The sequence below is a fragment of the Liolophura sinensis genome, chromosome 13 (assembly GCF_032854445.1).
Source record: "Liolophura sinensis isolate JHLJ2023 chromosome 13, CUHK_Ljap_v2, whole genome shotgun sequence".
In the NCBI taxonomy this organism is placed as follows: Eukaryota; Metazoa; Mollusca; class Polyplacophora; order Chitonida; family Chitonidae; genus Liolophura; species Liolophura sinensis.
The window spans coordinates 3585585-3613073 of record NC_088307.1 but is presented as its reverse complement, the minus strand read 5'-3'; the positions used below and the strand labels follow the sequence as shown (position 1 = coordinate 3613073).

At 39.0% G+C, this 27489-nt stretch overlaps 1 protein-coding gene across 1 annotated transcript; it reads left to right on the top strand.

The window, feature by feature from the left end:
* The first annotated feature begins 894 nt into the window (after positions 1-894).
* Positions 895-25796, top strand: LOC135480529 (NADPH-dependent diflavin oxidoreductase 1-like). The gene is given in 16 exon segments (XM_064760382.1): positions 895-925; positions 2579-2735; positions 3567-3644; positions 4717-4814; positions 5644-5742; positions 6511-6612; positions 6868-7095; positions 8897-9018; positions 10399-10571; positions 11427-11474; positions 18184-18306; positions 18975-19161; positions 20208-20252; positions 21472-21608; positions 22084-22178; positions 25121-25796. Coding segments are annotated over 15 exon segments (1824 nt in total). The 5' UTR covers positions 895-925; positions 2579-2591; the 3' UTR covers positions 25266-25796.
* Positions 25797-27489: the final 1693 nt, after the last annotated feature.

Sequence of the window (27489 nt, the reverse complement as noted above, 5' to 3'; positions counted from 1 at the left end):
TGAACACCAACAGAGCGAGTAAGTGCAAGAACAGCTCAAATGCTGTCATCCAAAGCCAACGCACGATTTCTTTGAGTGTGAAAAACATGACAACAGCTTTCTCCCTATGGTTTCACAGACCTTTCAGCAGCTTAAAAAAATTAAAAACCTCTTACAAAAGCCTCAGAGAACACATTTCTGCGTCATTGATTACATCATCAGGAATCATGGACTTTGAACTGAGGATATATTGGTTGTGTTCTCAAGGCGATAGATCATGACACACATTCCTCTTCACCAACGACATCAAGGATGACATCTGAAAGAATGACACCTGAAAGAATGATGGATACAAGTCATCAAAACACGAAGATAATCCTGAGACAATGCATATGCATACTGAAAAAATAGATAAACACTCAGACAAGAAAGTTGCGACCATTATTATCATGTCGCCATATATCTTTTAGGAAAGATACGCAATTGGGTGAGTGGCGAATACTGAACCTTCTATAACACATTAATAACATGACAATATCCTATCCCCGTTTTAACGATTACTGATCTCAAGAACAACTGTAGTGCATAAAACCTGATATGCGTGAAACAATAATTAGAAAGTGACTTTACCTACAGAACCTCTGACAGAAGTGAGTATACATCGGATTCATCACACACTGTCGACGCCTGTGACTTCCGTTAAAATTAAAAGGTACATGTAAATTACAGCAAGCCGCATTAACGTAAACAATACGTCATTTACTTGCGCGTCTACTCACATGATGATGTTCACATAAACTTCACATGCCTCAACATAATTATTCCTGTATTGTTAACAGATTTTCATAGATTAACTTTAACATTAAGGAATACGTGGTGCGGCTAAACTTCATGTTTACTCGCGGTGAATGTCAAACGTGCGCAAAGAGCTTGGTCGAGAGATCGTGTAAGATGCTTTTAGACCTTTGACACATAAAAATTTTCGTTAGGCATTATAGTTAAGTACACTGTCTGCAATGATATAATTGCGCTGAAACTCAGGCTACGCGTAAACACAAACCTTGTCTTCACCACAGCCAACCAAAGCCGAGTTGCAAATTCACTCGATCGTTTAGATCCGGCGCTGACCTTTAGCATCCCAAATATACCAGCCTCAGGTGGGCCTAAATATCAGAAATTTTTGAAAGTGGACATCAACATTTAATTTATGTAATTGAACCCGTAAATAACCTGGAGCATTATCGGAGGCAAATAAATGTCCTGAGATATTACCTCTGGTGCTACAATTTTCAGCTTCCCAGCAGGATATCACCCAAACTTCCGAACACTTCTCAAAGCATTTTTCTAAAATCAGTAGAACGCCAAGAATCAGGAGAAATGAGAAATGAGAGTCATAGACAAAAACATACAGTAATGTCCACAGAGATTAGGAGATACCGTCATTTATTGTGCATTCTGCGATCTGCGGCTTTGAGCAGTCCTACTTGACCCCAGTATATCGCTTCAATAGTTTGAAGACACAGGATAAGTGCCTAAAGTGTGATGCGCAGAATTCCTAGCTAATGTAAGGCTCTGCTGTAGTCGCATCAAAATATCTGAGCTAGGGCGGCGTCAAGTAGGACTAGGCACAATTCAACACTGACACAGCTCAACATTAAAACTTTCTGCTGGTATGATTGATGGTACAGCTCCTCCCATGAAAACCATCCTGATTTATCACAGAATCTCAAGACTTTGTAACTGTCTTGCGGCAAGATGATGTTGATGTGCGTTTGAGTGTGATGTTACACCAGAGGTTTGGTGAAAACTGCTTACAGTTTCCACCAGTGTTTTATAATAAACCAAGTCGGCATTTCAGGAATCTCATGGGTTCATGCAGGTTGAGAGGAGACAGGGCGGGGGCTCTCGCAAACTAACACAACTAATAGGCATACTTTTATGGCAGCTGCTAACGCCGCCATTAAGGTGTCACCCGGCTGTCAGTGTAGTAAGTGTGGTAAAATCTCGCCTTTTGGCTGCGTGATTTTGCGAGAAACCACACCCTGTTTCGTCCATAACTGCGTGAACTTACTGGACTAATGAAATGCCAACTTGGCTTATTGGTATAGGACAGACCCTTTGTGTTACTTTCTCCCAGTAAACTGACTGCCAACTGAGTGCGTCTTCATTTAGCAATCAAGTAAATAAAAGTATCCACAGAAGAGCATGCATTTATTAATATTAATATTAATATTGTAGCATGTTAATCGCATGAATAGTCATCAGTAGATTTTTCTTGCGTTAGATTATTCCAGTCTGACAGTGAAATAACATTGTTGACTGGTGATAAATTGGTCTTCAGGCTTAGTTATTTGTATGGTTGAATTCATGAATTATTTATCAGGTTTAATTAAAAGTCGTATAAAAAGTCATGGATTTTTATTCTGAAAAAATTGTGGTAATTAGGCCCGATAAGTTGTTAGTATAGAGAAGAATAAGAAAATCAGTTGCCGTATTCTGTGATGGTCTTCAACTGATTGAATCACTTTTTTCTGTTTGTGATTATGTGACCCATGTGGCATGTGGTTCCATAGTCTTCATTTTTTTCTTCCGCGTGCAGTCTGAAGAGTATAATGCAGGGAGAGGAAGTTCGCAGACTGCTGGTTTTGTATGGGAGTCAAACTGGGACAGCTCAAGATGTAGCAGAGAGAATCAGACGAGAGGCCAAGTGTCGACACTTTGTCTGCTCAGTGCAGGCCCTCGACTCCTACCCTGTGGTACGTATTTCATGTATATATACCCTAATTCTTCAACATTTCAACAAATGAAAGGTCAGCTTTAAATGCATCTTTTTAGTTTGATTTTTATGGGTAAGGCTACTGTTGGTGAGTTGGTTAGCCTAATAGCTTTAAAACTGTAAATTTCATTAGTATAGACGTGGTAATGCTGGAAGAATGTACCCAAATAAGCACCAAGTACAAAAGGTTGAAGAGTTAAAGTACATACACATAAACATATAGGTTAGGTACACTGGTATGATGCCATGTCTAACATGTTCTCGTTCATGAGAAGGCCTGCAGCAACCTGCGGATGGTCGTTTCCATATAGCCCCATATACAAAGTAGATTACATTGTTATCAAATGTTACTGTACATGTATCTTCTCTCATCATTGCTGAGCCTCCAGCAACTTGCGGATGGTCGTGGGTTTCCCCTAGGGCTCTGCTTGGTTTCCTTTCACCTCAATGCTGGCCGCCATCATATAAGTGAAATATTCTTGAGTACGGCAATGAAAACCAATGGAATAAACAAAATAATATATTCTGGGTTGGGTATAACTTGACGCTTTTGAAAAAAAAAAAAAAATACTTGGGTGGGTTGGTAGGGAAATTTTTCAGTATCCAAGTGAATAAAAGAAAATTAATATTTTAAGGGGAAAAAATCCTATCAAAGTCTGAACAAAAACCTTACAGTATGGAACTCTGTCCAGTGAACTTAGATGTGCACATGTATTTTTATTGATGACCTGATGTGAATGTTATGCTGATGTGAATTCCAATCAACTGCATTTTTTGTTTATATGATACAAAGAAAGCTTTTGTTTTTCAGTCATGTCTGATAGAGGAGGAATTGGTGGTGTTTGTTTGTTCAACCACAGGACAAGGGGACCCTCCAGATAACATGAAAGTTTGTTCACATCTGTTATAAGTTCAGTACAGTGCAATGCATGAGTAGTGTAACTCTGGAAAATGAAAGACTCATTTTGACTCAGTATTTTGGCACTTTATTTTGTCATCATCAGGAGAACTAAATTTTGTGGTGAGCATTGCAATATATACGGATATGCAGACAAAGCCACAAAATGCAGACTACCTTAAATGACCTAAAATTTTGCCCACAAAGAGCCTTTTTAGAGGCAAATAAATGGCAGACAATATTATTTTTGGTGTTGAAACTTACAATTTTCCAGTAGAATATCATCTCATGTTCCAAACAAACCTCACAATACCTTTCTAAAATTAATAAAACTCTCAGAATCAGGAAAAATGGGCAGGAAATTTATGGTCATATGGGATAGGTGTTAAATCATCATAGTGTATAGATGATGGTAGTATTAGGTGCCAAAATGGTGGCTATGAATCTGCTGTGTTCCAACATGTAATTCAGGTCACAGTTTTAATAGGGACAATGTAAATATTTTATCCAAAGAGCCCCATTGGTTTGAGAGAGGGGTTAAGGAAGCCATTTTCCTAAAGGTTAAAAATCCCACTCTCTATTGCAATGGGGACTCAGACTTAACCTATCACACACCTCGGACACAGTGTTGAAAAAATGTTAATTAGCTTGTGCAAAATGTACCTCAACATGGTAAAATTAGTTCACTCATGTAAAACTGTATTATATTCAAATGCAGTCTTTATATACCAGCTCCTGTTGTCTCATTGTATTAAATTGTATCGACCCATTGTATACTTCAGCCGTGAACGTGAACTGTGTTCACCATGAAATTTGTACCTACTGATTTGTTCATTTTGTTTTTGTATGTAACTTCAGTATAAATAGAAATTCTTTTTGTTTAGCTCCTTACTCTGTTGAAGACGATAGGTTGTCACCGCAACATCTGTAAATAATATACATTGTCCAGTAGAACAGTTTTATAATGTTATCTTTTATAATATACTATCCGAGATGTCTAAAATCTACATTCCTATACAGTTATGACAGTTAAGCTCAGTTTTGTGTACTTTTTTTCTTGTAGAAGTTTTGGCGATTTATCTTGAGGAAGAATCTTCCCAGTCAGTCTCTATGTAAGATGATGTATGCTGTGGTAGGGCTTGGAGACTCGTCCTATCTCAAGTAAGCAAATCATACACACAAGTCACATATATAAGTCACATACACAAATAACATACACAAGTCACATGCACAAGTCGGGGCCTCCGTGGCTCAGTCGGTTAGCGCGCTAGCGCAGCGTAATGACCCAGGAGCCTCTCACCAATGCGGTCGCTGTGAGTTCAAGTCCAGCTCATGCTGGCTTTCTCTCCGGCCGTAAGTGGGAAGGTCTGCAGCAACCTGCGGATAGTCGTGGGTTTCCCCCGGGCTGTGCCCGGTTTCCACCCACCATAATGCTGGCCGCCGTCGTATAAGTGAAATATTCTTGAGTACGGCGTAAAACACCAATCAAAAAAAAAAAAAAAAAAAAAAAAAAAACATGCACAAGTCACATACACAAGTCACATATATAAGTCACATACACAAATAACATACACAAGTCACACACACATGTTTCACCCACAAGTCACACCCACAAGTCACACCCACAAGTTGCACGCACAAGTCACACCCACAAGTTGCACGCACAAGTCACACCCACAAGTTGCACGCACAAGTCTCATGCACAAGTCTCATACACAAGCCACAAACACAGGTCACATATAGGTCATATACTACCTGTCTTGTTACATGTACAATGAGTAGATTTTGGTGTTTAAAAAACTATTATTATTATTATTCTCAAACATTTTTGACTAAATGGATGTTGGCTTGTTTTCTATTGCCACCTCTAAGCCACATATACGCTACATGTATGTGTGTGTCTGCTGAAAATAAACCTAGGTGAAGGTCCAGTAAAGCTGCTGTAGTATTTAATGATGTTTTTTTCATGTTATTCAATGTCTTTTTAAAGGTTTAATGTCATCGCCAAGAAGCTTTTTAAGAGGTTTCAGCAACTGGGAGGTCAGCCATTGTTGCCGGTTGCCCTAGGTGATGATCAGCATGATTTAGGGTAGGTTATACCCTGGTAGTCACCACTACCATATTTGGTTGGTGGGTGGGTGGGTGGGTGGGGTGGGGGGTGGGGGTTGGAGGCAGGTGCTGAAACTGTTTTCAAGTGTACATGTACCTGTAGTTATTTATTGATTGGTGTTTTATGCCATACTCAAGAATGGTTAACTAATATGACAGCAACCAGTAACATGGTGTGAGGAAACTGGGCAGAGTGATGGGGAAACCCATGACCATCCGCAGGATGTTGACAGACCATGGGAAATGTTCATTCATACCCCTGCAACAGCTGTCAGTTTTAAGGTTGGCGTGAACCTGGAGTAAACCACCAGCGTTTAGCACTAACTGAAGAACTTTCCCATGTGTGAACTACAGAACTGTACCATATTAGTGGAAGGCAAATGATCTCAAACAAATTTCATGCAGGACTAACTAATCAGTCCAGTAATTGATTTTAACGGCTTTTTGCCACTAATTGGTGGCATGAGAATCTCAGGTTCTGTGTTCAAGGGCGGAGTAATGATTTGGGTATAGCCTAATCCTTCAACCGTTTCATTCTCCTCTATGACCAGTATTTTGAATCAGTCTGAGAGAACTATGGGCTGTCAAGAAATAATTTACACAGTTTTATGAAGCTTGCGTCTTTATTGACACAAACAAGTCATTTATTCGTAATAGTTGTATGCATAAATTCCTCTGAAAAAAGTGCATTACATGTTGAAAAGGTCGAAGATTTACAGTAGTCAAATAATGTCTGACCTTTCTCCAGTCCAGATGCTGTCCTTGACCCCTGGCTGAACTTGTTTTGGGAGAAAGCCTTACAGGTTAAACCCCTACCCCCTGGCAAGGAGATCATTAGTGCGGACATCCTGTAAGTGGTTTATCAATACCTGTATCCTCGTGTTTTGTCTCCTTTCTCTGGGAGGAAACCGGGCACAGCCCGAGGGAAACCAACAGTCATCCACAGCTGAAAGCTTTGTGGTTCATTAGGCTACCCCAAACTTATGCAGCTGTGTCCTTCACCCATGCTTTCCATCCAATTTTCGTCTTCCATTTTATCCTGTCTCAAAACTTTGATGACACTGTAATGATGCGCACTTCTTTCTAATCTCTTCATTATTCCCAGGTCACCCCCGCGGTACAACGTCACTCTGTTGCCATTGACAACCCCACCAGTTGACCTATCAAGATGGAGGCCGGTTCCCTTGCCGTCCACAACCTCTGAAGGGAGAACACCTTACTCACAGGATAATCCTTATTATGCTAAGCTGATCTCCAATCAGAGAGTTACCTCACCTGATCATTTCCAAGATGTCCGCTTGGTTACCTTTGATATATCAGTATCAAATTTAAGGTAAATTATTAATTTTCCTATCATTTCTGAGTTACACATATTCCTAAATATGACTGATAGAGAAAAAGTGCAGAACCCTTGTACATGTACATATATTACACTTAAATTTCAAACAAGGTCCAAATATGAGATCTGTCTGAAGATTTTCAGTTGGCAAATTTCACATCATTTTCCTTCATTATTTACAATGATTCATTTCTGAGATTTTTGAAATTTGCAAGTTTCAAGTTATTTGTGCATCATTTTTTACACATATAGTGTGGTGTTCTGTAATTACAGTTATTGTGTGCTGTATTCCAGTAATTACAGTTATTATTTGGCTGTATTTCAGTAACTACAGGTATTGTGTGCTATATTTCTGTAATTACAGTTATTGTGTGTTGTATTTCAGCTATTTCAGCTATTGTGTGCTGTGTTTCAGTTATTATAGTTGTTGTGTGTTGCATTTCTGGAACTACAATTGTTGTGTGCTGCATTTCAGTTATTACTGTTGTTGTGTGCTGCATTTCAGTTATTACTGTTGTTGTGTGCTCTTTTTCAGTAACTACAGTTATTCTGTGCTGTTTTTCAGTATTCACACTTATAATGAGCTTTATTTCTGTAATGACAGTTATTGGGCACTGTTTTTCAGTATTTATAGTTATTCTGTGCTGTATCTGAGGAATGACAGTTATTGGGCACTGTATTTCAGTATTTACAGTTATTCTGTGCTGTATCTGAGGAATGACAGTTGTTGGGCACTGTATTTCAGTATTTACAGTTATTCTGTGCTGTATTTGAGTAATGACAGTTATTGGGCACTGTATTTCAGTATTTACAGTTATTCTGTGCTGTATCTGAGGAATGACTGTTATTGGGCACTGTATTTCAGTATTTACAGTTATTCTGTGCTGTATCTGAGGAATGACAGTTATTGGGCACTGTATTTCAGTATTTACAGTTATTCTGTGCTGTATTTGAGTAATGACAGTTATTGGGCACTGTATTTCAGTATTTACAGTTATTCTGTGCTGTATTTGAGTAATGACAGTTATTGGGCACTGTATTTCAGTATTTACAGTTATTCAGTTCTGTATCTGAGGAATGACAGTTATTGGGCACTGTATTTCAGTATTTACAGTTATTCTGTGCTGTATCTGAGGAATGACAGTTATTGGGCACTGTATTTCAGTATTTACAGTTATTCTGTGCTGTATTTGAGTAATGACAGTTATTGGGCACTGTATTTCAGTATTTACAGTTATTCAGTTCTGTATCTGAGGAATGACAGTTATTGGGCACTGTATTTCAGTATTTACAGTTATTCTGTGCTGTATCTGAGGAATGACAGTTATTGGGCACTGTATTTCAGTATTTACAGTTATTCTGTGCTGTATCTGAGGAGTGACAGTTATTGGGCACTGTATTTCAGTATTTACAGTTATTCTGTGCTGTATCTGAGGAATGACAGTTATTGGGCACTGTATTTCAGTATTTACAGTTATTCTGTGCTGTATCTGAGGAATGACAGTTATTGGGCACTGTATTTCAGTATTTACAGTTATTCTGTGCTGTATCTGAGGAATGACAGTTATTGGGCACTGTATTTCAGTATTTACAGTTATTCTGTGCTGTATCTGAGGAATGACAGTTATTGGGCACTGTATTTCAGTATTTACAGTTATTCTGTGCTGTATTTGAGTAATGACAGTTATTGGGCACTGTATTTCAGTATTTACAGTTATTCGTTGCTGTATCTGAGGAATGACAGTTATTGGGCACTGTATTTCAGTATTTACAGTTAATCTGTGCTGCATTTCAGCCATGCAGAAGGAGAGGTGCTGATGGTGCAGCCAGACAACATGGAGGACACTGTTAAGGATTTTGTCAAACTGTTAAATCTCAACCCTGAGCAGATGTTTACTCTAGAGTCAACAGAACCAGGTACAAGCATGGTCAAACACATTGGTATTGCTATTCAAGTTTAGCCCATGGGGACTGTTTTACAAAGTTGTCTCAAATCACACCTTATTCTAGAACACGGTGTGTAAAACACCAATGAAATAAATAAACAAATCAACAAAATAAACAAAGTTACAAATGTGCTTGACACAGCATTGTAACAGATTTGTAAAATGGCCCCAAGTTGTTCTTTCTGACTTCATGCGCATGTATAACCAGTACAGTGATCTTCAGTGATTGATTGATTGATTGATTGATTTATCTGATTGGTGTTCTATGCCATACTCAAGACTATTTCAGTTATACATAGGTTGCAAGCATTATCATGATTATGGTAAGAGGAAACCAGGTAGAGCCTGGGAGGAAAGCCATGACCATCTGCAGGCTGCTGGCAGACTTGAGAGGAAGTCAACATCAGCTGCCTTTGAACTCACAGCAGTCGCATTGGTGAGTGGTGGTGCTCTGGCATGCTAACAAGAAGGCTACGAAGGATCTCTCAGTGATTGAGCACTCTAGGTGTGGGACAGTTGATACGTCAAATCGTTGGCTAATGAAAATGCCGCTAGGCTTTTGGTGGGCACTGTTCATGTACACTGTACTTAGCCAGAGCCAATATGTACATATAGCTTCCTCCACTTTCTGCTGTATTTCCATAGCGTCTTAATCTGTCTGTGCAAATGTCGTTTTGAGATGTGCCTTCTTGATCCTCTGACATGTAGGACAGTGTCCTAATACTAGTGGATTTTGTTTTAATCAACATGTAATCACATTATTGAATCACTGTTCAGCTAACACTAGAGGTGGTCATTTTGAAAAGAGAAACACTAGGCCAAAAATTCCATTTACTGTTTTATATGGCTGTATCATATTTTCATAGTGGACCTCTGTGGTGGAGGGGGTTAGCACACCAGCACAGCACGGTGACCCAGGGGCCTCAGTGGCTGAGGGGGTTAGCACGCCTGCACGGGGCAGTGACCCAGGGGCGTCCGTGGTGGAGGAGGTTACCACGCCAATGCGGCGCAGTGACCCAGGAGCTTCCTGCCAATGCCTTCGTCATGAGTTCGTCCAGCTCATGCTTGCTTCATCTCCACCAATACCTGGGAAGGTCTGCCAGCAACCTGGAGATGGGTTTCCCCTGGGTTGTGCCTGATTTCCTCGCACCATAAGTCTTGAGTAAGACATGAAACATCAATCAGATAAATAAATAAATATTATCATATTGTTATCAGCATTACATGCACTTTCTTGGAGTTCATGTATTTCCTTGCCCTGTAGAGAGTGTCCCCAAAAGCACTGTGGTGTTGAGCAGCAGATCCAAGTGGTTTGTGCTGAGCACAAATTTATGACACTTTTTGTTTTCAGACCTTCCTGTACCAGCCACCTTACCTGTGCCATGTACTGTGGATTACCTGGTCAGACATTACCTGGACATCAACTCTGTGCCCAGACGTTACTTCTTCCAGCTGTTGTCTTACTTCACGGACAGTGAATTGGAACAGGAGAAGCTGCAAGAGTTCAGCTCTGCTGAGGGTCAGGTATTAAGACAAACTGTTTTAGTATCTCAGGAACCATATATCTTAATAGTATTGCAGGAACTATATTTCTCAATAGTATCTCAGGAACCATATCTCAATAGTATCTCAGGAACCATATTTCTTAATAGTATCTTGGGAACCATATCTCAGTAGTATCTCAGGAACCATATATGTCAATAGTATCTCAGGAACCATATATCTCAATAGTATCTCGGGAACCATATCTCAGTAGTATCTCAGGAACATATGTCTCAGTAGTATCTCAGAAACCATATATCTCAATATTATCTTGGAACCATATATCTCAGTAGTATCTCAGGAACTATATCTCAGTAGTATCTCAGGAACCATATATCTCAGTAGTATCTCAGAAACCATATATCTCAATAGTATCTCAGGAACCATATATCTCAATAGTATCTCAGGAACCATATATCTCAATAGTATCTCAGGAACCATATATCTCAATAGTATCTCAGGAACCATATCTCAGTAGTATCTCGGGAACCATATATCTCAATACCCTGGCTTTGCCTTCTTGGGGATTATATTTATAAAGCATTGGTCATTTGTACATGTAATTTTTAAATTGGCTTTTTATTTAAAAGAAAAGGCAACAGATAATACAATGAGGGTGAAAACAGACCTAAACATTTCATTGATATATTTATACATTTAGTCTTAGTGTTGTTTTTAAATTCGTATACATGAAGTTACATGAGCATAAATGGATATGGCAGGTCCATACCCAAGACAGAGAAAGTTTAACATTACTGAGTATTTATTTTTCTTAATTCACTTTGAAGATAATATTTAATACACCAGTAATCATGACATAATTTCTGTGTTTTTCAGCAAGAGTTGTTTACTTATTGTAACAGGGTGAAGCGGTCAATATTGGAGGTGAGCTAAATTCATACCTTACACATTGATGTAGTGATCATTCCCATTGTCACGTACCAGGTATTCATACAAGATTACATAGTAGTGATCATTCCCATTGTCAAATACCAGGCATTCATACAAGATTACATAGTAGTGATCATTCCCATTGTCAAGTACCAGGTATTCATACAAGATTACATAGTAGTGATCATTCCCATTGTCACGTACCAGGTATTCATACAAGATTACATAGTAGTGATCATTCAGATTGTCTCGTACCAGGTATTCATACAAGATTACACAGTAGTGATCATTCCCATTGTCACGTACCAGGTATTCATACAAGATTACACAGTAGTGATCATTCCCATTGTCAAATACCAGGCATTCATACAAGATTACACAGTAGTGATCATTCCCATTGTCACGTACCAGGTATTCATACAAGATTACATAGTAGTGATCATTCCCATTGTCAAATACCAGGCATTCATACAAGATTACACAGTAGTGATCATTCCCATTGTCACGTACCAAGTATTCATACAAGATTACATAGTAGTGATCATTCCCATTGTCACGTACCAGATATTCATACAAGATTACACAGTAGTGATCATTCCCATTGTCACGTACCAGGTATTCATACAAGATTACACAGTAGTGATCATTCCCATTGTCACGTACCAGGTATTCATACAAGATTACACAGTAGTGATCATTCCCATTGTCAAATACCAGGCATTCATACAAGATTACACAGTAGTGATCATTCCCATTGTCACGTACCAGGTATTCCTACAAGATTACATAGTAGTGATCATTCCCATTGTCAAATACCAGGCATTCATACAAGATTACACAGTAGTGATCATTCCCATTGTCAAATACCAGGCATTCATACAAGATTACACAGTAGTGATCATTCCCATTGTCACGTACCAGGTATTCCTACAAGATTACATAGCAGTGATCATTCCCATTGTCACATACCAGGCATTCATACAAGATTACACAGTAGTGATCATTCCCATTGTCACGTACCAGGTATTCATACAAGATTACATGGTAGTGATCATTCAGTTTGTCACGTACCAGGTATTCATACAAGATTACATAGTAGTGATCATTCAGATTGTCATGTACCAGGTATTCCTACAAGATTACATAGTAGTGATCATTCCCATTGTCAAATACCAGGCATTCATACAAGATTACACAGTAGTGATCATTCCCATTGTCACGTACCAGGTATTCATACAAGATTACATAGTAGTGATCATTCCCATTGTCAAATACCAGGCATTCATACAAGATTACACAGTAGTGATCATTGCCATTGTCACGTACCAGGTATTCATACAAGATTACACAGTAGTGATCATTCCCATTGTCAAATACCAGGCATTCATACAAGATTACATAGTAGTGATCATTCCCATTGTCACGTACCAGGTATTCCTACAAGATTACATAGTAGTGATCATTCAGTTTGTCACGCACCAGGTATTCATACAAGATTACATAGTAGTGATCATTCAGTTTGTCACGTACCAGGTATTCATACAAGATTACATAGTAGTGATCATTCAGTTTGTCATGTACCAGGTATTCCTACAAGATTACATAGTAGTGATCATTCAGTTTGTCACGTACCAGGTATTCATACAAGATTACATAGTAGTGATCATTCCCATTGTCACGTACCAGGTATTCATACAAGATTACACAGTAGTGATCATTCAGTTTGTCATGTACCAGGTATTCCTACAAGATTACATAGTAGTGATCATTCAGTTTGTCACGTACCAGGTATTCATACAAGATTACATAGTAGTGATCATTCCCATTGTCACGTACCAGGTATTCATACAAGATTACACAGTAGTGATCATTCCCATTGTCACGTACCAGGTATTCATACAAGATTACATAGTAGTGATCATTCAGTTTGTCATGTACCAGGTATTCCTACAAGATTACATAGTAGTGATCATTCAGTTTGTCACGTACCAGGTATTCATACAAGATTACATAGTAGTGATCATTCCCATTGTCACGTACCAGGTATTCATACAAGATTACACAGTAGTGATCATTCCCATTGTCACGTACCAGATATTCCTACAAGATTACATAGTAGTGATCATTCAGTTTGTCACGTACCAGGTATTCATACAAGATTACATAGTAGTGATCATTCAGATTGTCATGTACCAGGTATTCCTACAAGATTACATAGTAGTGATCATTCCCATTGTCAAATACCAGGCATTCATACAAGATTACACAGTAGTGATCATTCAGATTGTCACGTACCAGGTATTCCCACAAGATTACATAGTAGTGATCATTCCCATTGTCACGTACCAGATATTCATACAAGATTACATAGCAGTGATCATTCCCATTGTCACATACCAGGCATTCATACAAGATTACACAGTAGTGATCATTCCCATTGTCACGTACCAGGTATTCCTACAAGATTACATAGTAGTGATCATTCCCATTGTCAAATACCAGGTATTCCTACAAGATTACATAGTAGTGATCATTCCCATTGTCAAATACCAGGCATTCCTACAAGATTACATAGTAGTGATCATTCCCATTGTCAAGTACCAGGTATTCATACAAGATTACATAGTAGTGATCATTCCCATTGTCACGTACCAGGTATTCATACAAGATTACATAGTAGTGATCATTCCCATTGTCAAATACCAGGCATTCCTACAAGATTACATAGTAGTGATCATTCAGTTTGTCACGTACCAGGTATTCATACAAGATTACATGGTAGTGATCATTCCCATTGTCACGTACCAGGTATTCATACAAGATTACACAGTAGTGATCATTCCCATTGTCACGAACCAGATATTCCTACAAGATTACGTAGTAGTGATCATTCCCATTGTCACGTACCAGGTATTCATACAAGATTACATAGTAGTGATCATTCCCATTGTCACGAACCAGATATTCCTACAAGATTACGTAGTAGTGATCATTCAGTTTGTCACGTACCAGGTATTCATACAAGATTACATAGTAGTGATCATTCCCATTGTCACGTACCAGGTATTCATACAAGATTACATAGTAGTGATCATTCAGATTGTCACGTACCAGGTATTCCTACAAGATTACATAGTAGTGATCATTCCCATTGTCAAATACCAGGAATTCATACAAGATTACATAGTAGTGATCATTCCCATTGTCACGTACCAGGTATTCCTACAAGATTACATAGTAGTGATCATTCCCATTGTCAAATACCAGGTATTCCCACAAGATTACATAGTAGTGATCACTCCCATTGTCACGTACCAGGTATTCATACAAGATTACATACTAGTGATCATTCCCATTGTCAAATACCAGGCATTCATACAAGATTACATAGTAGTGATCATTCAGATTGTCACGTACCAGGTATTCCTACAAGATTACATAGTAGTGATCATTCCCATTGTCACGTACCAGGTATTCATACAAGATTACATACTAGTGATCATTCCCATTGTCAAATACCAGGTATTCCTACAAGATTACATAGTAGTGATCATTCCCATTGTCACGTACCAGGTATTCCTACAAGATTACATAGTAGTGATCATTCCCATTGTCACGTACCAGGTATTCATACAAGATTACATAGTAGTGATCATTCCCATTGTCAAATACCAGGTATTCCTACAAGATTACATAGTAGTGATCATTCCCATTGTCAAATACCAGGCATTCATACAAGATTACATGGTAGTGATCATTCCCATTGTCACGTACCAGGTATTCCTGCAAGATTACATAGCAGTGATCATTCCCATTGTCACGAACCAGATATTTCTACAAGATTACATAGTAGTGATCATTCAGATTGTCACGTACCAGGTATTCATACAAGGTTACATAGTAGTGATCATTCCCATTGTCACGTACCAGGTATTCATACAAGATTACATAGTAGTGATCATTCCCATTGTCACGTACCAGGTATTCATACAAGATTACATAGTAGTGATCATTCAGATTGTCAAATACCAGGTATTCATACAAGATTACATAGTAGTGATCATTCAGATTGTCACGTACCAGGTATTCCTACAAGATTACATAGTAGTGATCATTCAGATTGTCACGTACCAGGTATTCATACAAGATTACATAGTAGTGATCATTCCCATTGTCACGTACCAGATATTCATACAAGATTACATGGTAGTGATCATTCCCATTGTCACATACCGGGCATTCCTACAAGATTACACAGTAGTGATCATTCCCATTGTCACGTACCAGGTATTCCTACAAGATTACATAGTAGTGATCATTCCCATTGTCAAATACCAGGCATTCATACAAGATTACACAGTAGTGATCATTCCCATTGTCAAATACCAGGTATTCATACAAGATTACACAGTAGTGATCATTCCCATTGTCAAATACCAGGTATTCATACAAGATTACATAGTAGTGATCATTCCCATTGTCACATACCAGGTATTCATACAAGATTACATAGTAGTGATCATTCCCATTGTCAAATACCAGGCATTCATACAAGATTACATAGTAGTGATCATTCCCATTGTCACGTACCAGATATTCATACAAGATTACATAGTAGTGATCATTCAGATTGTCAAATACCAGGCATTCATACAAGATTACATAGCAGTGATCATTCCCATTGTCACATACCGGGCATTCCTACAAGATTACACAGTAGTGATCATTCCCATTGTCACATACCAGGTATTCATACAAGATTACATGGTAGTGATCATTCCTATTGTCAAATACCAGGCATTCATACAAGATTACACAGTAGTGATCATTCCCATTGTCACGTACCAGGTATTCCTACAAGATTACATAGTAGTGATCATTCCCATTGTCACATACCAGGCATTCATACAAGATTACATAGTAGTGATCATTCAGATTGTCACATACCAGGTATTCATACAAAATTACATAGCAGTGATCATTCCCATTGTCACATACCAGGTATTCATACAAGATTACATAGTAGTGATCACTCCCATTGTCACGTACCAGGTATTCATACAAGATTACATAGCAGTGATCATTCCCATTGTCACGTACCAGGTATTCATACAAGATTACATAGTAGTGATCATTCCCATTGTCACGTACCAGGTATTCATACAAGATTACATGGTAGTGATCATTCCCATTGTCAAATACCAGGTATTCATACAAGATTACATAGCAGTGATCATTCAGATTGTCACGTACCAGGTATTCCTACAAGATTACATAGTAGTGATCATTCCCATTGTCACGTACCAGGTATTCATACAAGATTACATGGTAGTGATCATTCCCATTGTCAAATACCAGGCATTCAGACAAGATTACATAGTAGTGATCATTCAGATTGTCACGTACCAGGTATTCCTACAAGATTACATAGTAGTGATCATTCCCATTGTCACGTACCAGGTATTCATACAAGATTACATAGTAGTGATCATTCCCATTGTCACATACCAGATATTCATACAAGATTACATAGCAGTGATCATTCAGATTGTCACATACCGGGCATTCCTACAAGATTACACAGTAGTGATCATTCCCATTGTCACGTACCAGGTATTCATACAAGATTACACAGTAGTGATCATTCCCATTGTCAAATACCAGGTATTCATACAAGATTACATAGTAGTGATCATTCAGATTGTCACGTACCAGGTATTCATACAAGATTACATAGTAGTGATCATTCCCATTGTCACGTACCAGGCATTCATACAAGATTACACAGTAGTGATCATTCCCATTGTCACGAACCAGATATTCCTACAAGATTACATAGTAGTGATCATTCCCATTGTCAAATTTCAGGTATTCCTACAAGATTACCTGTATACTTATTCATACAAGATTATACTTATTCGTACAAGATTGTAATTATTCATACAAGATTATTAAAATTCATACAAGATTATACAAGATTATACTTATTCATATGAAATTATACTCAGTTATACTTACTAATACAAGATTATACTTATTCACACAAGATTATACTTATTCACCCATACACACAGTAAAGAGCTGTGCAAAATTCCACGAAGAGAACAAGAGTAGCTTACCCTGGAATTGTCATTCAGAAAAGGAAAAAAAGTCTGACATGTTTTGCTTGTAGTAACATGCATTCCACTTGTCGCTATGAAGGTAAAGAAATTCTCAGAATTGTTGCAGCAATATTTGCAAATGCCCACAAAGCTGTTTATATCTGGAGTATTTATTTATTTATTTCTGTGATTGGTGTTTTACACCTTCCTCAAGAATATTTCACCTGTACAACATCAGCCAGCATTATGGTGGGAGGAAACTGGACACAGCCCGGCAGAAACCCACGACCATCCGCAGGTTGTTGACAGACCTTCCAACATACTATATCTGGAGTAAAGGATGATGAAAATTAATCATATGATAATTAATAAGAATATAGTATTTTGATATTTTGACAAGGCTTGAATGGTAGAACAGAGGTTCACGTATTAAATATCTTGCTTATCGTCACCCACCATTGCTTCTTTCACGATTAGTTTCCGCTGTTACATGCCAAAATGTGCTTACATTATAACACTACAGACAGTTGTGACAAATTTTGCAGAATCATAACACAAATTCCACAACATTTACTGATTCATCTTATTTTGGCATTCCCCAGGTTTTGCAGGACTTCCCCCACGCCACGGCTAACGTCCCATTTTCATACCTGTTTGATCTTATCCCGCCTCTACAGCCCAGAGCATTTAGTATATGCATCATCGTTGAAGGTGAGCCAGATCTGGTAGTGTTCAATAGTCCTATTTTATTTCATTGGTGTTTTACGCCTCAGGAATATTTCACTTATATGACGGCTGTGAGCATTATGGAAGGAGGAGAGTAGTCTTATGATTGATTCTAGTCAGTCAGTCAGTCAGTCAGTCAGATGATGGTTCTGTCAGTAAGATAATGGGAAAAGAAAACATGTAATTCATAAGGCAACCATCTTGCAGACCACTGAAAACACAATTCCACTCCTCTTTGTGGTATTTTTTTATTTAAAAGCGGGGTTCATGGATCAGTATTACAATGACGTTTGATGTGATGGATTTTGTTTTCTTTCAAACTTTTATGTTGGAGCTGCTTTTTGCATGTGTGAGTAGCATAGGTAAAATGCCAAAAAATTCTTTGTTTCTGCAAATGTAAGAGAAATATAACACTATTAGTTTGGTTCATTAAAGCCTGCCATACAACCTAACTGTGGCTATTTAGTTTGCTGACACACATTCCAGACCAACTGAATCAAAACAAATGGATAGCCAGTTGAAATACGTATTGTAAAATAAAGATATAAAAATATGATCCTACCAGATCAAAGAGAGGTGTCGTTGATAAATAATTAAGTTTGAAGAGTCAGTAGTGTGTGTATCTTGATCTGCCTCTGGTGATTTGCCTCAGGCTCAGGAGAACAAGATTCAGATTCTGATGGCAGTTGTGGAGTACAGGACTAAGCTGCAGCGTCCCCGTCGTGGTGTGTGCTCTACCTGGCTGGCCAGTCTGGAACCCTGACTTCAGCCAGGTGTTTGTACCTGTGTGGGTAAAGCCTGCACAATCAGCTTCCCTTCTGATCCCAGCACACCTGTAATTATGGTGGGTCCGGGTAAGTAAAAGTCCTGCGTGTCATAAGCCAGATGAAATGCCCCCCCTGCTGTCACTAAAGTTGAAAAGTCACAGCTGTATAGGGTAAAAAATGCCGATGAAGTGAAATCAAGCAGTGAGTGACAAAAAAAAAAAAAATTGAATGATTAATGCAACTCCACAGAATGTTGTGCTGTTTCCACAGCTTATGTTCCCCTCACCATTGAGGTCATGGGTTCAAATCCAGCTTTTGCTGTTTTAGCTGTGGCTTTAAGTCAGAAGGTTTGTAAGGTGTGTGTACGTGTAGCTGGTGGAGGATGGTGATTTTTCCAGGACTCCAGGTTTGGTGGGTTTCATTATCTTAATACTGCAGTCATATAAGAGAAAATTCTTCAATCCTACATTAAACACCAGTCAAATAAGTAAGTAAACATACAAAGTTTACATAAGAATATTTGTCAGCTTCTTGTGTTAGTGTCATGCAAAAGTCTGTCTTTGTTATCTGTCATGTTCATCTAAATTGCCCATTGGGAAATCATGTAATCTGAACTTGAAAAAGCGAAGAACTAAGTGTGAAATAAATGGAGCATATTGCATGGTGAAGGTTGAATTACCATAAATATTTTTTGGTGAGGAGTGAAAACGATAAGCCCACAAGACGCGACTTTCAGTAACCTTTTTATTATTTATGTTTTTACAATATCATGATTATGTGTATCTGAACAACATGAGCTGTGTTTTTGGCTGTATAACAGTGCGGGTTACACAGATGTTTATATAGCGTGATTTGGCTTGTGATGTGTTGTACAACATGGTAGAAAATATAAATCGTAGAAATGAGTGGTTGAAGATGTATTACGACCTCATCCCACTGAGCTCAGATCCGAACGTCATGAAAAAAAAATCTTTTTCGATGTCAGAGCGTCTGGTATTGAGTGATATCTGAGTGAAATATTACCTTTATTAGTGAAGGAAATCTGGCTTTTTACCTTACAAATAATAATAAAAAAGAAAGGGGAAGAAATGAATGATTTTGTGCAGGAACAGATTTATGTTTTTGTTTTTCAGGCACAGGCTGTGCTCCATTCCGTGGGTTTCTACAGGCAAGGTCTGGTCTGTTCAAGCCATCGGTGGTAAGTGAATGAGGATGTGGTAAAGACATCCCAAAATATCACCCTAATTTTGACGGGATTTTGTTAGTTTTGTTCATCTCAGAAAAGTATTGGAGGTTTGTTTGGAAGGTAGGAGATGTAACCAAGTTTGCCTCCAAAAGTAATGTTTATGAAAATTTTTTGCTTTTAGAATAAAATTTCTAGACAGAGCATGATTTAGTGTAGAAACTGACAAGAAATTTATCTGTATTTTTGTTCCTCTTTGTCCATGCACACTGAGCATACACGCTACCAAACCTCAAACTGCACACTGAGCATTGCACGCTAACCAAACCTCAAACTGCACACTGAGCATTGCATGCTAACCAAACCTCAGACTGCACACTGAGCATTGCACGCTAACCAAACCTCAAACTGCACACTTTGCATTGCACGCTAACCAAACTTCAAAATGCACACTTTGCATTGCACGCTAACCAAACCTCAAACTGCACATCGTGCATTGCACGCTAACCAAACCTCAAACTGCACACTGAGCATTGCACGCTAACCAAACCTCAAACTGCACACTGAGCATTGCACGTTAACCAAACCTCAAACTGCACACTGAGCATTGCACATTAACCAAACCTCAAACTGTTTTTCAAGTCTCTCATACTATCACACTGTTGATTCAGTGCCTATTGGCTGAGCACAGCACGTTAACCAAGCCTCACAATGCACACTGAGCATTGCCTGCTAACCAAACCTCAAACTGCACACTGAGCATTGCACGTTAAACAAACGTATTCTACATGTAACTTTTTGAATAGCCCAATTTTTTTAACCTTTTCCACCACCACTGCAATGTATATTTTGAAGCATTCAGAGAAAACTATGGGATGTAGAGAAATTTCATGATAATTAAATGCATAAATTCCACTGAAAAAAGTGCTTTAGTGGTGGAAAATGTTGAAGATATACATTAATAGCATTTTCTATCAGCTACGACCTCTTTCTGTGATAATAATTCTTTGTATGCTAAAAAAAACAAAACATGTTTTATATATTACTAAAGTGGTAAGCATGTTAGAGCAGCACAATGGCCAAGTAACCTCTCTTCAGTTTGATTGCTGCGACTTCTAGTCCAGCTCATGATAGCTTTATCCGGTTATATGTGATAAGGTTTCCCAACAACCTGGGATTCCTCAGGTTCTATCAACCTCTGTTTACAACCTCAGGAATTTTTCCCTTTCCAGGAAATGTGTTATTTTTTGGGTGTAGAAGCCGGGAGAAGGATTTCTTCTGTAAAGAGGAATGGCAGAGTCAGGTTGACAAGGGTCTTCTGCAGCTCTTTACAGCTTTCTCCAGAGATCAGGTTAGTGTGTAGCTTGTGTTAACTTTTGACCAGTTTTACAATCACATGAGAGACGTGTGTGCGGGCTGTGCATTGAGATTGGTAGAGTTAACTGTTGATCACTTTGCAAACATTCAGTTCTTATAAAGAGAACAAAATGTAAATCTTCAATCTTCTCAATGACTAAAGTACTTTCTTCAGTGGAATTTTTACATATAATTATGATGAAAACGACGCTAAAAATGATTTGCAAGTCACTAAAGCTTCATAGAACTGTGCAAATTATTTCTGTACATCCCCGTAGCCCACAGTTCTCTCAGAATGTTAAAAATATTGGTTGCATAAAGGGTTGAAAACATTGACGAATTAGTTTATTCTGTAGAAGAATGAACTCTTGGAGTTACAAGTTTGCACAGGAATTTTGTCGTAAAGATTGTGTGGCAACTTTTTCTTGTTGGTAATATAGAGTGAGGGATTTTTCCCGCTGTAATTTCAGGAAGACAAGGTGTATGTGCAGCATCGGCTGAAGGAGCAGAGTGCTCTGGTGTGGAGATTAATCCATGGAGAGAAAGCTTGGTTTTATATTGCAGGGTGAGACTGGTGGCTTGATTGTTTTCCTTGACATACCTTTTTAAAATGAATACTGTGTGATATCTATATGAAGTTATCTTGGAAAGACAGTCAGTTTTGCATGACTGAAATTTCATGCTAAAGTCTTGACACAGGCACCCCACCCAGTCACACATACAGACACCTGAGGCATCCCACCCAGTCACACATACAGACACCTGACAGGCACCCTACCCAGTCACACATGCAGACACCTGACGGGCACCCCACCCAGTAACACATGCAGACACCACCCAGTCACACATACAGACATTTAACAGGCATCCCACCCAGTCACACATGCACACGTACAGACATTTAACAGGCACCCAGTCACACGTACAGACATTTAACAGGCATCCCATCCAGTCACACATGCAGACACCACCCAGTCACACGTACAGACGCCAGACAGGCACCCCATTCAGTCACATATACAGACACCAGGCATAACACCACACCTAGTACAGACAGCAGACATGGCACCCCATACAGTCACATTTAGAGACACCAGACATGGAACGACAACTAGTCACATGTACAGACATCAGACATGACAACACCACCCAACCACTTTGGTGGCCTGATGGTTGGAGTGTCCGCCTCAAAGTCAGGAGATCAAACCTGGGGCAGGTCATTCGAAAGACTTTAAAAATGGTACTTGCTTCCTCCCTTGGAGCTCAGCAGTGGGAGCTTAGAGCAAGGAAACATGACTGGTTGGCCCGGTGTCAATATAATGTGACTGGATGAGGTGTCATGTCAGGTGTCTTCGGCATGATGCTTCAGTGGCGACAGTTCTTTGGCGGTAATGAAGCATCCTGCAACAAGAAGACAATATATGTACAAACACCTAATGACTTCTTGTCGTCATATGACTGGAAAATTGTTAAGTATGACGTTCAAACCCAAAGAATAGAGACATACATAAAACCCCACCCAGTTTCAGAGTACTGACAACAGACATCACATCCGACCTAGTTGCATATATTGACAACAGACATCACCCCCCAGCTAATCACATGTACTCGACAAGAGACATGACATCCCTCCTGTTCACATGTGCTGACAACAGAGATCACACCTCACCTAGTCACATAAACTGACAATAGACACCACACCCCTCCTAGTCACATGTACTAACAACAGACATCACACCCCTCCTAGTCACATGTACTAACAACAGATATCACACCCCTCCTAGTCATGTGTACTGACAACAGACATCACACCTCACCTATTCACATATACTGACAACAGACATCACACCCCTCCTAGTCACAATTACAGACAACAGACATCACACCCCTCCTGTTCACATATGCTGACAACAGAGATCACACCTCACCTAGTCACATAAACTGACAATAGACACCACACCCCTCCTAGTCACATGTACTAACAACAGACATCACACCTCTCCTAGTCACATGTACTGACAACAGACATCACACCCCTCCTAGTCACATGTACTAACAACAGACATCACACCTCACCTATTCACATATACTGACAACAGACATCACACCCCTCCTAGTCACATGTACAGACAACAGACATCACACCCCTCCTAGTCACATGTACTGACAACGGACATCACACCTCACCTATTCACATATACTGACAACAGACATCACACCCCTCCTAGTCACATGTACAGACAACAGACATCACACCCCTCCTAGTCACATGTACTGACGACAGACATCACATCCCTCCTAGTCACATGTACTGACAACGGACATCACACCTCACCTATTCACATATACTGACAACAGACATCACACCCCTCCTAGTCACATGTACAGACAACAGACATCACACCCCTCCTAGTCACATGTACTGACGACAGACATCACACCCCTCCTAGTCACATGTACTGACAACGGACATCACACCTCACCTATTCACATATACTGACAACAGACATCACACCCCTCCTAGTCACATGTACAGACAACAGACATCACACCCCTCCTAGTCACATGTACTGACGACAGACATCACACCCCTCCTAGTCACATGTACTAACAACAGACATCACACCCCTCCTAGTCACATGTACTGACGACAGACATCACATCCCTCCTAGTCACATGTACTGACAACAGACATCACACCCCTCCTAGTCACATGTACAGACAACAGACATCACACCTCACCTAGTCACATGTACTGACGACAGACATCACATCCCTCCTAGTCACATTTACAGACAACAGACATCACACCCCTCCTAGTCACATGTACTGACGACAGACATCACATCCTACCCTTTCACATGACACTGACACCACACATGACACACCAACTCAGCATACTGGACTTAATCAAATGAGTTTCCTCAACTCGTAAAACTGACCACCATCTTATGAATGATAAATGAATGAGTAAAACTGTTGTGTAACAACACATGCCACTGTTCAAGGAGTCTCTCACCAATGCAGTCGCTGTGAGTTGAAGTCCAGCTCATGTTGGCATCCTCTCCGGCCGTAAGTGGGAAGGTCTGTCAGCAACCTGCGGATGGTCGTGGGTTTCCCCTGGGCTGTGCCTGGTTTCATCCCACCATAATGCTGACCGCCGTCGTATAAGTGAAATATTCTTGAGTACGGCGTAAAACACCAATCAAATAAATAAATGCTCTTAATATTATCTGTAACTTTCTAGAAGGAAAAAGGCCTTGTATTCATTACAGTGTTAGTTCTATTCACTCTCCGTGACTTAAGTGTTCGTGGAATGGTGATGAAAACTTTCGGTTTGATTGTGAGAAATGAATAATTGTAGGAAATCAAGATTTTTGTCCAGCAGTTACGATACTAAATATCTCCCTCATCGAACTAAAGTGTACTTTTAAATATTGATCTGAACATCGTTAAGGTCTTAGCCTAGAAATGATTTATATTGGTACTAATTGTGATGTGTTCAAGAAATGCCAAGCAAATGCCGGAGGATGTGAAGAGTGCTCTAAGGGAGATAATCATGAACGAAGGAGAGCTGGACTCTGAGCAGGCAGATCATTACATCAAAGACATGGAGAGGACTAAGCGATTTCAGGTGGAAGCCTGGTCATGACACTGGAAATCACCTGCATTCTTACAATAAACAATGTAATATTTAAGAATGTCTTTTAAATTTTCTCAGGGGTGTGTGTTTTTTATCCATCTTGATGACAATTTTAAATTTATTTGTTTCCATGATATGACTACATTTCAAATGTCCTGGAAAGATTTATTGCATTAAAGGTGAGAAATTGTACGTTTAATAGAATAACATTTATCTGATATTTTGGTGATGAAGCACTGGAAATGCTTTGTTAACACAGTATCGATGTTAAAGAATTTGAAAATAGCAATGAAGTACCTGAAGCAGGCATTTTTACTTTACTGACAAGTATCTCAGAAAGCAAAATACAGAATTTCCATACATACAGACAACTGAAAACTGTGCATAAAAATACTTTCATTTATTCTTTCAGGTTTTTTATTTTAAGAGTGTTGGCAGGCATTCAAATATTTGAATATCATGGTGGGCTTTAGGAACCATACTGACTGAACTCTGAGGTCACATCACCTTTTTTGCCTGATGTTCACCAGAAGAAATGAATTTTTTTATTCATGGGTAAAAAAGAGTTATTCCAACATTCAGTGTCATGATTAGAGTTGGAAAAACGTCAGTGTGACTTCAGAGTTCCTAACCTCGGATAGTATAGTTCATAAAGCTCACCTTAGAATTCAAATGTTTGAATGCTTTAACTGTTTTCACAAAAAATCTAAAAACGTAAACGAAAGTATACTTATGCATGGTTTAAAGTGGTATTTTTGGTGATGCCTACTTCGATTTTTTGAAGGTCTTTTTCTTCAATGTCTACATTTTAAGTGTTCCCCTTTGTGTAATTAGAGACATTGTACATTTTAATTATCCCAAACATTCACCTGTCAGGGACAGGGCTGGAGAATTTACCATCACCAGCATTTAAAACAGTGTGCTCTTTGAATGACAGAACTTCATGCTGCTTCAGCAGTATTGCAGCCACATCCTATTGTGGTGATATATTTTGTGAAGAACAAATGTATTAATGTATGAGGGCAAATTGACACATTCATTATTTCATCACATCACATATTGACACGTTCATTATTTCATCACATCGTATATTGTTACATTTTTTTCAAACTTCAGTTGATCATTGCAATTGTATCACAGTTAAATACAATATGCCATGATTGTTTGATTTCCTAATGAAAGTATCTCTGAAACTCTTGCATATTTTCCCATAAGATTTCAAATCACCAATAGCTCTCACAACCTGGCATAATAGGGAATTTAGTCATGGACAGAATTTTGAGTTGTGTATCTGATAAAGGGTGCTGGGTTTCCTCTGGGCTGTGCCATTGTTCCCTCTGGGCTGTGCCATTGTTTCTTCTGGGCTGTGTCTGGTTTCCTCCAAGCCCTGCCCTGGTTTCCTCCGAGCTCTGCCCTGGTTTCCTCCAAGCTCTGCTCTGGTTTCCTCCAAGCTCTGCCCTGATTTTCTCCATCCATAACTCTGATCATTGTGTTACAATTGAAACTTTCTTGAGTACAGGGTCAAACAATTGTCAGGTACATGTAAATTCCCTGGACCAGGATTCATGAAAATGCACGGCTTTGTAACTCCCGTTCCAAAGTATATTTCTGTAACACACTATGCAAGATGTTTCAAGAAATACTTTTTGAAACTTTGAACTTGAGGAAGGACAATTTATTGGTATGATGGTATGGGGAATTTTGCCTGCCTAAAAGTGGCTAACTCTGTTGTTATTTTCTGTTATATGCCACGGTTTCTGTACAGTTGCTTGTAAATCATGGACGTAGTTTACAGGCATTGCAGTCTAACAGCAGAGAATGCAGAGTGTTTTTACACAGTTTGAAGCCAGCTTGTGTAGGCCTGAAATACTGAGCAATGATGCTAATTCATTGATTGACCAATATTTTTACCTGTTCACACCATTTTATAATTTTACATTGTAAAGGAGCCCATTCTTGTGCCAAAGACCCAAAACATTTCATAATTCAAGGAAGAAACCTGGCCAAGTCATGTACCAATTTACATGTGCAGATTAACAGAAAAATGAAATACAGAATAAAAAACCTTTGAAATACTATATGCACTCTTGTGTTTTATTTCTTTTCGGGCTTAACATGAAGTTGCCATGCTTATCTGTCTTTAAATACATCCCATCTACCTGTATGCATGTTAATGACCTTGTGCAAGACATAAATCTAAGAAACTGACCTCTGACATCTTCTACAGTGAGAC